The following is a 13206-nucleotide window of genomic DNA, read 5'->3' on the forward strand; positions in this document are numbered from 1 at the left end:
TGGACAAGGCATAACTGTTTACATAAACCAGGATTCGATTTAAATCAAGTAGATTTAAATCACTAGTAAAAAGGCTTGATTTAAATCAACTCAATTTAAATCATAATTTTTAAAGAGCATCTGTCATCTCTGACCCGCTGTTGAAAGTGCCATTCACTTTAATGACACAACAAAGTGAGGGATGTGGTGGCAGCAACTGAGTGGATACCACTAACAGGCACTGGCATGATGGATCTGAAATGACAGGTGCTCTTTAAATGTAAAGGCTCATGCACACAGGACGTTTTTAAAGCTGCCGTTAGGCATTTTTTTTTCTAACTGCTTCTAAACGCCCTTCCATGTTAGCCTATGTGTCCATGCACACACAAACTGTCAGAGGCAGAAGCAGTTCGGGGCAGTAGACAAAAAAAAAAAAAAAAAAAGACAGCCTGTGCTGTAGCAGTAAAACGAGCCGTAAAAACGAAAAACGCCCCTAAACACTTTAACAGGCTGTTAGCTGCGTTTAGTGTCTTTACATTAAAAAACGCCCAGAAACATTATTATAACACGTATTGCTGGCGTTTTTTAAAAGTCCTATGTGTATGAGCCCTAAGGACTCATTCTTGCTGGTAGTTAGAATCTTTAATATTTGCAAACAAAATGAAGGTCTCCTATTCCGAATAATAGGCTGTCAGATTAGTAAAACAGAGATGTCAGAACCAGTTCAATCATACAGTTTTTAGTGTACATAGATTTGAAAAACAATGGGATAAAGGAATATTCCTGAACTTTGTTTTATCTCATGGTTACTGTGAAATTGTGTGAATGCATCAATGCAGTCCATGTTATCTCAGCTTAAAGAGCTTGGATTCATTGAATGAGTTTACCAAAAATTTAAACATTTCAGAATATACAGCCTCATGCTACATAATTAAGCTCCATTTTATGCTGATTAAACTAAATTATTAATGTATGTTAAATAGAAAACTATCTTTAGATTTTTACTCTAAAAGGATTTTATTAAAATAAATTTGATTAAAAAAAAAAATCTGATTTAAATTCATTTTTATTTTTAAATCATTGATTTCTATCCACCCTGACAAACTCTCATTAACCTCTTCCTGCCCACCCCAGTTCTCCTTTAAAACGTCAGGAGGCAGGTTGGATCAGTGATTGGTTGTCACAGTGTTTACATGATTGGAAGCCTGTCCAGCTGACTACCGAATGCTAGTTGGGAGTGAGCGTTGTCTTTGAAACATCGGCTGCCCAGTGACACATGTGCGGTAGCCATAGGTGTGCGCAGATTATTGCATCTGGCTATGCACCCCAAGCTCAAACATATATACATACATACACACACACACACACACACATACACTCAAATACATTTTAAAATGTATTACAACATGGACGGTGTCAGTAGGGTAGTGGACAGTGTCAGTAGTTAAGTTTGTGTCAGTCAGTAGGGAAGAGGATAGTGTCAGTAGTTTATTTTATTTAATTTTTATATTATAATTTAACAAACGAATATTATTTTTTTACAATTTTTTTAAAAATGTTGTTTTACATTTTGTTTAGAAGCACCATTGGGGGGCTTTGGTGAATATCAAAGGTCTAAACTTTTGAGACAGGGTAAGGGTCTGAGGGCAGAGATTCCCCAGCCCCTTTCTCTGCACTGGACAGTGAATGAAGTTGCTTTGTGCTGAGAAACTTCCCGTTCATGAACAAACTCAAGCATAACATGAATATACAGGCAGTCCTCGGGTTACAAACAAGACGGGTCTGTAGGTTTGTTCTTAGTTCATTCTGTTTATAAGTCGGAACAGGTGCATTTTTTTAAGTGTAGCTTCAGACAAAAAAAATAAATTTTTAGGCTTTTTTTGATAGCCTATGGAGGGGTTATCACCCCTGTAACATTTGTTTTGCTGTCTGTTCTCCTGTTCAGAAGATTGCACCTCACTTTCTGTCCCAAGGACAATTGGATTTTGAAAATGTTGGGTTGTTGTGGAAACCAGCCTTGGTGATAAAACATCAGTGGAGACACCGTTTCCCATAATAACTCCTACAGGAGTGAATTCCCCCATCTAGAGGTAGATTTCCTCTCCCTTCCTGTTGTCTCCCATCATTTGTAAGTAGGGGACCGCCTGTATATAAATGTGTTCACTGTGCTTCAGTTATGAATTAACACAGTGAATGATCGATACAGATCAGAAAAGAAAGGGGCCTATAAATGACAATTATCGGCCCTTTCCCCAGCTCTCCATTCTGAAATATGTCCTGCAGTAGCCAGAAAAAGAGGAGCGGAGGGAGGTCTGCAGTGCTGCGGGGTAAGATGGGGGGTCCAGGCACACCTTATGCACATGCCTATGGCGGTAGCAAAAGGGTGGACTTTTTGCCCCCACACATCAAGGTAACACAACACAATGATGCAGGTGAATGCAAGAAGCACCACACACAGTGGAACATGCTGGGAAACAGGGGCTATAAAAACAATAAATAAGCAGAGGCACCTATTGTCTGCTCACCTTCACTCTCCTCGCCATCCTGGAGCTGCTGACTTCCCATAAGTGAAGACTGGCTCAAAACTGCATCTGCCATGCGTGCAGAGCTTAGAGCCTTACCCGCCATTAAACTCATACCAGCCAAATTGTCCAACTGCACCTGGAACAACAGATGGTGAAGAAAGTAAATCATAATGCATCTAAAAGATGGCGCCGCAATAGACAAGCCATTCCTTAACCACATGTCTATCGGGGCAAGCAATTGTAAACAAGTGTTTTATAATGGAATAAAATTGCCAATAAATGAAATTAATGATACAATACACACTTTGCGATCAACTAAACAAATATACCTAACAAATTCCTAACCAACACAAGTCTATATAATATATTATAAATTATCCTTTAACTGATCTGTACAATGAAAGTCAATCAACTTGGCAAAATCGATCAAGAGCTCATCAAAATTAATTTGATGGGGCAAGTTGCGATAAAGGATTGACTGAATGTGTGATGATGAATGACAGTGTGTGGATGCATGTGTGGTCACCATTACAGTATACTTCTAATGTAAGAAGGTAGGAAAGATAGCACACAAGACCACTAAACAATGATACAAAAACGTTAATATTCACAAATTGCCTCACATTAGACAATCCCTTTGTTTCCAAACTGTTCCTTCAGGAAAATATCTGTATACAGCCCCTATATGTAATACTAGTTACATAGTAGGTGAGGTTGAAAAAAGACAGAAGTCCAACCTATGTGTGTGATTATATGTCAGTATTACATTGTATACCCATGTATGTTGCGGTCGTTCAGGTGCTTATCTAGTTTTTTTGAAACCATCGATGCCCCCCGCTGAAAATACTAGTGAAATACATACATAGGCATCATCACTAGTTTGGATGGTGTGGTGCCGCTGCAACATCCTGGAACGGGCATGCTCACTAACTGATGACCTGGGAGAGTAAGGGACACCATTATGGTCTGGAACGTCCATGGCATTAGGAGTAGAAACTTTGTCCATGCAGTTCGCCGTAGCTCCTGGTTCTTTAAAAAAAAAAAAAAAAAAGAAGCAGATTAGTACATGTACTTGCTGGACTGTAGCCATGAAACCTTAAATACATATAATTTGGTATAAATGATTGCAGAAGTGCCGGATTCCACTATAAGGGCTTGCCTTTTTTTCTCTTAATAGTAGGAAAATCCAGTGTATTGCAGCGAGGGCGTATTGTGCCAAAAATTGAGGTTTCCGAGGAAGCAACCCCTTCGCTTTCTCTTCCAGTTATAACCACTGTAACCAAAATATGTGTGGAGGTAAGTCGATTTCCATCAGTTGGTGCAGAGCATTCAAATACTTTAATTTGCACCAAAAATATTTAAATCTGGAATTTGAGCAGAAAAATTTCAACCCTAACAGAAAGTGCTGGAGCTTGTATGTGAACTACTTGGAACAGTTTTTTTTGCAATAATTTGCCATAAAATGTGATCTGATCCACAGCTAAGTCACAACAACACACACAATGTGCTTAAGCTGATAAAGAAACAAGAAATTAGAAATGTTTGTGTGTTATTAAACACACCCATTAAAGTGCTGATAAACGCTGAATATCAAGTTTAGGAGATATTCACAGTACCCACAGGTAAGTCTTTTTATAGGCTTACTTGTAGGTACAAGTGGTAGTACAGAGTGCATGACATCGGCAGCGCATGTGCTCTGAAAGTCCGGCTTACATCGCCAAATACATTCAGAGCGCGTGCTGAAAACAGTGGCTCCCACGCTCATGCGCAGTAGTGACATTATTGTGGCTCTGGCCAATCACATAGCTGGAGCTTGCAAACCCAGAAGTCAGACAGGGGAACACGTCAGCCCTCTCAGCAGTGACCTTGCAGCACTGGAGGGCTTCACTCCAAGGTGAGCATTTCATTTTTTTTATTTGAACATGGCGGTTTACAACTGCTTCAAACTGTCACAGTGCTGGAGAAAAAAGTAAGTGAACCTATAGACCAGGCATCTCAAACTGGCGGCCCTCCAGCTGTTGCAAAACTACAAGTCCCATGAGGCATTGCAAGGCTGACAGTTACAAGCATGACTCCCACAGGCAAAAGCATGATGGGACTTGTAGTTTTTCAACAGCTGGAGTGCCGCACGTTTGAGACCCCTGCTATAGACAAATTACTTCAACAAAAGCTACTTGGAGTTTGCACACCTGGAGTCCAATTATTGAAATGAGTTTGGAGATGTGGTAGAGCCACTTTGATTGAGAAGACACTCAAACATTTTTTGAGCTGATGTGAAGCACGCATTTTAAAAAGGAGCTCTCTGAAAACACGTGATTAAGAGTAGTTGATCTGCATAAGGCTGGAGAGGGATACAAAGCAATCTCAAAGTGTTTAGACATCCATCAATCTACAGTTAGACAAATTGTCTATAAACGGAGCCAGTTTAGTACTGTGGCTACTCTTACTAGAAGTGGGCACACACCCACAAAGACTCCCAAGACACAATGCAGAATCCTCAATGAGGCAAAGAACTCGAGAGTAACAGCTAAAGGCTTGAAGACAGCACTGGAACGTAAAGCTAAATTTCAACTTTCTTTTCACAAGAACCAAATGGAACAATCAAACTCAACAAAGATCATACCTCTGTACCATGATGCTCTGTTGTCTGCAATTTTCTGATATTCTGGGTTTAGTTGTTGCTTTGTATCATGTGACACTCTGTATATCCTGCTGATAGACTCTGTCCCTTCCACAGCCACTTCCTGCAACATCTAGAGTCTATAACACCCCCCCGCCCCCTCTGCAAATGATGCGACTTCCTTCCCAGCTCCAATGGTGAACAGGATTGAAATACATCCTAATTAGCAATCAGTCCTGCACAGTCACACCTATAAGAAGAGTCAAAACCTCCCAAACCCCGCCTCACAGAGCACAGCATATTTCAAGAAGGGGACACCGTCATACACAACCTGTTCCGATAGCTAGCTGTGCTGCTGCTGGGCAGGATTAGACAGATCACAATTAGAATTCAGTTCTGCCCAGTTAAATATGCCGACCAGTGTGAACAGGGAGAGTCCCACCTCTCAGGTCCCTGCGATTCATATTAAGAAAAACCTTCATAATACCCTCCCATAGCCCTTTCTCTGTAGTCTTGCAGTAAGCTATTTTTGTTTGGAATGCTGCAAGACAGAAAAGGCTACACATTTACACCTTTCACCAACCACATGAAAACCCAGAAACAACCACAGTAGCCCTAGGACCCATGCACATCAACTCCCAGAACTGGTGCAAATGACTCCCATAGCCCGCCCTGAAACTATTGAGGCTCAAAGTATCGTGGGGCATGTAGTAAGAGGACTGAAAAAAGGAAGGAAACAGGAAGTCAGAGAACTCTAAAATTCAGCCAGGAGAAGGATTGACATCACAGACACCCGCTGTATACAGCTGAAGGAGGTAAGTTGCACAAAAACTGAAAGTGGGGCTGTGATCCATTTACATGCACAATGCATCTGTTGGTTTGGGGAGGAAAAGTTGGAGTTCTTCAATCCCTTCAATTCTTAACATCCCTTTTTATGAGTCCACCATACAAACGTCATTGAACAAGTAATGCATTCATGGTAGAACACCATGGAGGAAGCCGCTGCTCTCAAAAAAAAAAAAAAAAAAGGCAGGGCTGTGGAAATGAAAGATACATTTTTTGATCAATCAAAATTCTTTTGATCGGTACTCACCTCTCCGCCAGCTTCCGAGTCTTCAGGGAGTTGTCGGAAATCCGGTGACGTCACGGACATCGACGTCACTGGACTCCTCCCCCTTCCCCAAGTGCCTCCATCTGCTAAAGAAGGGAAGGGGGGAGGAGTCCGGTGACGTTGAAGTTCTGATTGAACGTAATAAGTACGGGGGAGGAGCTACACATGACATCACCTGCTGCTGTCCTACGGAACTAACACGATTGTCGGCTTTACAGGCTGTGTTTTTATCATCTTTATGTGAGTAGTTTGTGTTTGAACACAAAAATTTTATCTTATACTTAAGCGGTGAGCACATAGATCTTTTCTTTCTACCCATGACCTGGTGTCCTTGCTGAGATCTAAGGAGACGTGAGAGAATTTATGATCCGTGTTAACCCTTTTGATACCCGCTTGCATGACCACCTGTTTGCACAGGGGTCCATGCCATAAGGTGAGAGTGATTAGTTAGACCGGAGGTAGAGGGATTGTCACGCTACTGTGGAAAAAAAAATTACTTATATCAGTGCTACAGTTTGAATTTAAAATGTATTATTTGTGTGCACTGTGAAGTTAAGTCATGGATTGTGGAAACTAACTAGTGTCGGGTGATTGCATATAGTGTACACCACATTTACCACTGACTAATGCAGAGTTGCAATGCAAGGAGATCAGCTAAAAGTAGTTGGATCTGTATATGCGTTATAATTAATCAAAATTAGTCGATCAAAAAAAAAAACGATGAATCGAACGCGAAAATTTTAATCAGTAACAGTAAAGCTTGGCATCTGAAGTTTGCCAAGGAGCACTCTGGCTGTAAGAAAAAAGAAAGTGCATGGAAATAAATAACGAGCTGGCTGCACACCCCTCAATATTCTAGAGAGAATGAAAGGATAGGTTCCCCTTGGGGTTTTCAGGCAGCGACAAGAAGCAGAAATAAATTTATTTCTGCTTCTTGTCGCTGCCTGAAAACCCCAAGGGGAACCTATCCTTTCACTCTGGCAAACTAAAACCCTACTGGGAAAATGTTTTGTGGCCTAATGAAAACAAAAATGTAATTATATGGGAAGAATACTCAGTACTATGTATGGTGCAATAAGGGCACAGCTTACCAACTTCAAAACATCCCAACGGTGAAGTATGGTGGTGGGAACAGTATGATTTGGGCTTGCTTCGCTGATCCACAGCCTGTACACTTGCCATCATAGAGGTGAAATATAATTCCCAAGTTTACCAAAATATCCCACAGGATAATGTCAGGGTGTCTGTCTGCCTGCTGAAGCTTAGTAGAAGTTGGGTGATGCAGCAGGGAAATTACCCTAAGCATCAAAGTAAATCCACCGTAGACTGGCTTCAGGAAAAGAAAATGCACTTTTTTGATAGGTCCAGCCAAAGCCCAGACCCTAAACCCATAGACATGTTGTTTAATGACCTTTAAGAGAGCCGTTCACAGCAGACATCCTACAAATGTGTCTTAGCTAAAGCAGTCTTGTATATAGGAATGGACAAATATTCCTCCTGAACACTGTGCATGTATGATTCAGAGCTACTGAAAAGCTCTTGCTTGAAGTCACTGCTGCTAAAGGAAGGTCGACCAGCTGTAAACTCATATATGCAGCAGCAAAAGTGGGTGGCTCTTAGGCTAGGTTCACATCTATCCACGTCCCCTTTTGTCTGTTGCTTTTTGTAATAGTGCATTTTTTCATGTCTGTTGTAGCACAATTACATGCCTTTTCAATTTTTATTAAGCATTATAGTGCATGAAAATGCATAGAAAAACAGACATGCCTCATTTTTCAAACCGCATCACACAGCATACCCACACTGTCACATGCTCTCAATCTTTTGCTGGCCGAAATTCCACCAGCAAAAGTCCAATGGAGCCTAAACACAGTCGCATTTTCCAATGAAAAGCTCTCATTCTTTTGCTGGCCGAATTTCTGATCATATGTGCACAGCATAAGAACGCAGCACTTCCCTTCCCCTCTGCTACATTACTCGCACAAGATGCAAAGCACAACAGGCTTGGACAAAGGGCGGGACTTCGAGTTAAGAAGCGGGTGATTGGTTACTAGGCAGTGGGGCATCCCAGCAATCAATCACCTGTCTTTCACCTGAAAAGTCCTGCCCTTTGTCCAGACCTGTCATGCTTTGTGTCATGTGCGAGATACACAGCAGAGGGAAGAGGAATTGCTTCGCTCTTATGGAAGGAGCAGTGTATTATCGCTGGAGGGCTTTGTGATGGGGAACTCTGTGATATAGGGGGCTCTGTGATGGAGGGGGGGATCTGTGATGGAGAGGAAGCTGTGATGGAGGGATCTGCGAATGGAGAGGAGTATGTGATTGGGGGGGGGCAACTTTGATGTGGGGGGGGGGGGAATCTGTGATGGAGAGGAATCTGATGGGGGAAACTGTAAGATGTGTGCATAAGAATTTGTTCATATTTTTTTCAAACTATAGTCCGGCCTCCCAATAGTCTACTGGCCCCCTGTTTAAAAAGTTTTAGGACCCCTGGGTTAAAGGATAAGAACATGTAGCATGTAAAACGGTATTATATTATAATTGCATTATTACATTTTACATTGGGAAATGACATTTTACAGCAGACATTTTATCTTACAGTCCTGTAGAAACAACCATAAAATCTGCAAGCACCCAAAAAGTAAAAAAAAAAAAAAAAAAAAAAAAAAAGACCATTTTCTCTGGCCTGAAGAATGATGCAACCAGTGTTATAAGGATCATAAAGCTCTGATATAGACTCAACAATCTAAACTTCTAAAAGCAATCTCCTGCCCATAGTACACATCCTGTTCTACCCTGTACCTTAGGATTCTATAACAAAGTAGAGGTCAAGGCTTTAAAAAAAAAAAAAAAAGAAAGATAGGTACATGCACATTGCAACCTACATGCTCAGACCATTCCTGGCATCTGTGGGATGTCAAAAGTGGCACAGAGTGCCAGGGTAATATAATTTCAGAATGCACATGCAGGAGTTACATCATCATCATCAGTGGCCTCCCAACAACCAAAGTAAGAAGATACGGGTCTGAAGTGCCCAAGAAAATGGTAGGGACAGTGATGGAGCATTAAGCTGTCAATCCTAGAGAGAAACAGACTAGAGACAGGTCTTGTGTAACTTGCAAATATTGTATGCATGATAGCATGAGTAAAGTTTGCCTGGAGGCAACTGGAATACAGTGCATAAGAATAGGCAAGTCTGGTTTAAATTAGAACCCCAATAGGAGAAAATTGATGGCCCGGATTGCAAATCTTTCTGAAAATGCTAATTGGCTGTCTTTATCTGTCTTCAGGATTTCAATGTGAAAGACCTAAAGTAACACAAGTTTAAAGAAGTTGTAAAGGTCTAATTAAAAAAACAAAACAAAAAAAACATGTCATACTTACCTCCACTGTGCAGTTTTGCACAGAGTGGCCCCGATTCTAGTCTTCTGGGGGCGGCTGTCTCGGGTCCTCCCCACAAGAGCTAACCCCCCCTCTCCCATGTGATACACTTGACCATGCCCCCCGCTGCAACGCGTCATTGATTTGATTGACAGCAGTGGGAGCCAATGGCCATGCTGCTATCAATCATCCAATGAAGAGCCCACAAAAGCTGTGGGGGGGGTTGCATCCATGGAGATTGGGGGGTTATGCAAGTAAATCTGGGTCTTGGGGGGGGGCAAGAGAGTGCAAGGTGTTTTTTTACCTTGATGCATAGGATGCATTAAGGTGAAAAAACACAAAGCTTTACCCCTTTAAGCCAGAAAGAAACCCCTAAACTTGCTTTAGGTCTGTCTCACTCACTCAACTGTATTATTGCCAAAACATCAATACAACAGCCAGGCATTTCAGAAAGATAAGCAATAGTAGCAGCCTGCACACATCTCTCATGAAAGGTTTCCTAAAGTTTACATAAACTCTAATAGTCCCAACTTCTCTTATTCCATTGAAAGCACCTTGAAATATCCTCTTCGATAGATGCAAAATACCTGTTTATCCACCTAGAAATCTAGTGAGCTTGTAATTTCCTGTGAACTGTGCAACATTACCTCAAACAATACCAGCAAACCAGGTCAACTCTGAATTACAGAACATCTCCCTCATATGTTATGGAGATGAGGAGAGTGTGAGCTGTTCTATACACACTGGTCTAGACCATTGTCAATGCTGCGCTTACACAGACGCATCCCAATGGTAAATACAAGTGACCACACAATGCATGATCCTCTTTTATCCCCGTCAGGAATTCCACCCTGAAAATGCCATGCAATTATCAGTGATGTTAAGAGATGAAGAGGCTAAAGGAAATCTACAGCACTGAAACAGATGAAAGGGTGAAAAGTATTTTCTTTAAAAAAAAAAAAGCCAATGGTTTATTTTTCAGGCTATTCTCACACAGGGTGTACTATAACGAACGCATTTGCACAGACCGAGTTTACCTGCACCGCTGTCCTGTGCATCCCTGTGCAGGCAGTCCCACTGATGTCAACTGGGATGCATTGGCTCAAATCCGTGAAGGTCAGTTTAGGGACAATCACTAATGTCAAATTGCGAGCAGCGGCTGTGTCTGAGGAAGCCGCTGTAATCCAACTGACATCAATGAGACTGCCTGCACGGGTATGCAAGGAAAACCTGTGCATCCTCTTGTGGGTAATCATGGGCATATGCTATAATATGCCCTGTTTGAAAACAAGGCCCAATAACTGTGGTGAGCTAATCATCATCCAGTTAGAATTTACATTGACTTTAAATATCCAGGAAACAGACAGCGAGTACTATTTATCCCTTTCTAATTACCTCTGCTGGTCATCTTGGTCCCACTGTACGAATTCTGTGGCTGATACTGTTGTGTCCCCAGCTCATGCTCTCGGAGCGCCAGTGTCCCTAGAAGAGTTTCTGAATCCCCATGCCCAGTCTCTTGATGGGGTTTGCTTATTCCTCTGACAGTCTCCCCTTCACCCATTCTATGTCCTTCTCCAGTACAGTCCTCCTCCATGCTCTCTGAATGTAGTATAGAAGGGTGGAATCTGGGCGGTGGAGGAGTAGGCGTTGCTTGATGCATACATTCTTGTGCTCGGATCTGAAGAAGATTGTGATAAGTTTCAGGGGGACTCTGGAAGGAAAGGTTGCCTGTGTCTCCTTGACTCAGGTGCTGGTTGAACAGTTCATTCAACTCCTGTTGCTGTTGCTGGTGCTGTTTAATAAGCTGCATAAAATCAGCAGGAGGCAGGCGTGCATCTGCATGGCCGGTCAGAGAGTGTCGTGGGGACAACAGACCCTGAAGCATGTGCGGAAGTTGCTGGTGGTGCCTCGTATATGTGCTAGGTGTGGGCGAGAGCAAGGCCTGCTGCAGAGCAGATGCAGTGTAGTTCTGTTGGGGGGTTTGTGGAAATGAAGGATACTGTTCTAGCTGAGGAACTTTCAAGGCCTGATGATAACCAGTGCTACCAGATGGGGTGTACCCCGTGCTTCCTTGTGTAGTGTAGCTTGTAGGGGGAGCCCGTTGCTGATCAGAAAACACATGGGGGTGCAAGTGAGTCTGGTCATAGTTTGTTGAAGGAGAGAAACGACCCACATTCAGACTAAAAGTAGAAAAAGAAAAAAAAACGTATGACTATACCAGTTCTGCATAAAATCATTAATTATATTAACTATTTTTCCTCTTCTCCCTTTGGTGTTCTTGTTGCTCTTAACAGATGTTAATGCATGCAAAAGTGAAGTCAAATTCTACTATACTTCAAAGAATATAAATTGTAATAACATTTGCCTTGGTTAAGATAACATATTGCATTTACTGAATGAAGGAACACTTTAGACATTCTGTCCTTTTATTAGTTAAAAAAGCAATCTGAGTGGCTGCCATTTTTGCTTAGCTGGATTTGAACACACAGGGGTGTCTTCAACTGCCTTGAGTAAGTTTGGACTTGGGTGGTGCTGGACCTTTAGGGACAATAGTTCTACCTCCAAGGCATACCTGGTCTAAAAAAAAAAAAAAAAAAAAAATGTGTGTATATTATATATATATATATATATATATATATATATATATATATATATATATATATATATATATACATACACACACACACACACATATTTTCTATTTTACTCTTAGGTTGGGAGCTCAGATAATTTAGAGTTACAGCTCCTCACACTTTGCATACATGCATTAGAGTGGTTTACATGCATTTGAAAAGGTATACCAACACAAATTAGGATTTTTGTTTTTTACCTGTAAAATCCTTTCCTTGAAGTACAGAGGACACAGTTGAGGTAAAGTTTAAAAAAGGTAAAAATAACAAACATGTTATACGTACCTGCTCTGTACATTGGTTTGTTGCACAGAGAAGCCCCAATCCTCATCATCATGGGTCCCCCATTGGCGCTCTATGCTCACAACATTTGACTGTCAGCAGTGGGGGTTTGGGGGGAGATGCCCATTTTGCTACTGTAACATTTTTTACCTTAATGTAGGGAAAACATTAGGGAATAAATATTACGACTTTAGAACCACTTTAAGCAACTAAGCATTTTGTGCTGACTAACCAGAGAACTGGGGAAAGTTTGAATTATAATCACTACCATCATTAACAAACAAAGTCATGAATGTGCACTTTCACCTCTTTATCACATTATTTCCCTAAATGATAGGTAGACAGCCTCACTTCGATCAATATGGATATTGCTCTTTGCTCTGCACATGGAAGTGCTCAGTACTGGGGATAAAGCATAATGGACTGTAGTGACAGGTAAGCATACATACAGTACACACGTAGATACAAATAAGTATGAATGTGTGTAAAGACCGCCAAAAAAAATACATTAAACTACGTCATACTATCAAAAAATTCAATACGTATCAAGTATATGATGCCAAGGCAAACTTAAAGAGGAAGTTTAGTCTAAACTTAACCTTAAACCTACTCTCTGCCACATTCTAAGCCTAATCTATCTAGCCCTGTGATGCCTGGGAAGTGACATCACCCATAGAC

General features: G+C 41.4%; 1 protein-coding gene across 3 annotated transcripts in view; it reads right to left on the reverse strand.

The window, feature by feature from the left end:
• Positions 1-13206, reverse strand: part of SIK3 (SIK family kinase 3) — a 274128-nt gene that overhangs the window by 15756 nt on the left and 245166 nt on the right. For all 3 annotated transcript variants that reach the window (XM_077456978.1, XM_077456979.1, XM_077456977.1), the window contains exons 21-23: positions 11012-11796; positions 3367-3533; positions 2505-2640 (exon numbers count right to left, since the gene is read on the reverse strand). In XM_077456978.1, the coding sequence (XP_077313104.1) occupies positions 2505-2640; positions 3367-3533; positions 11012-11796 (1088 nt within the window). The remainder of the gene's footprint in view (positions 1-2504; positions 2641-3366; positions 3534-11011; positions 11797-13206) is intronic.

This window comes from Lithobates pipiens, unplaced genomic scaffold (genome assembly GCF_037356315.1).
Source record: "Lithobates pipiens isolate NorthernLeopardFrog02 unplaced genomic scaffold, aLitPip1_a1.2 Scaffold_27, whole genome shotgun sequence".
In the NCBI taxonomy this organism is placed as follows: Eukaryota; Metazoa; Chordata; class Amphibia; order Anura; family Ranidae; genus Lithobates; species Lithobates pipiens.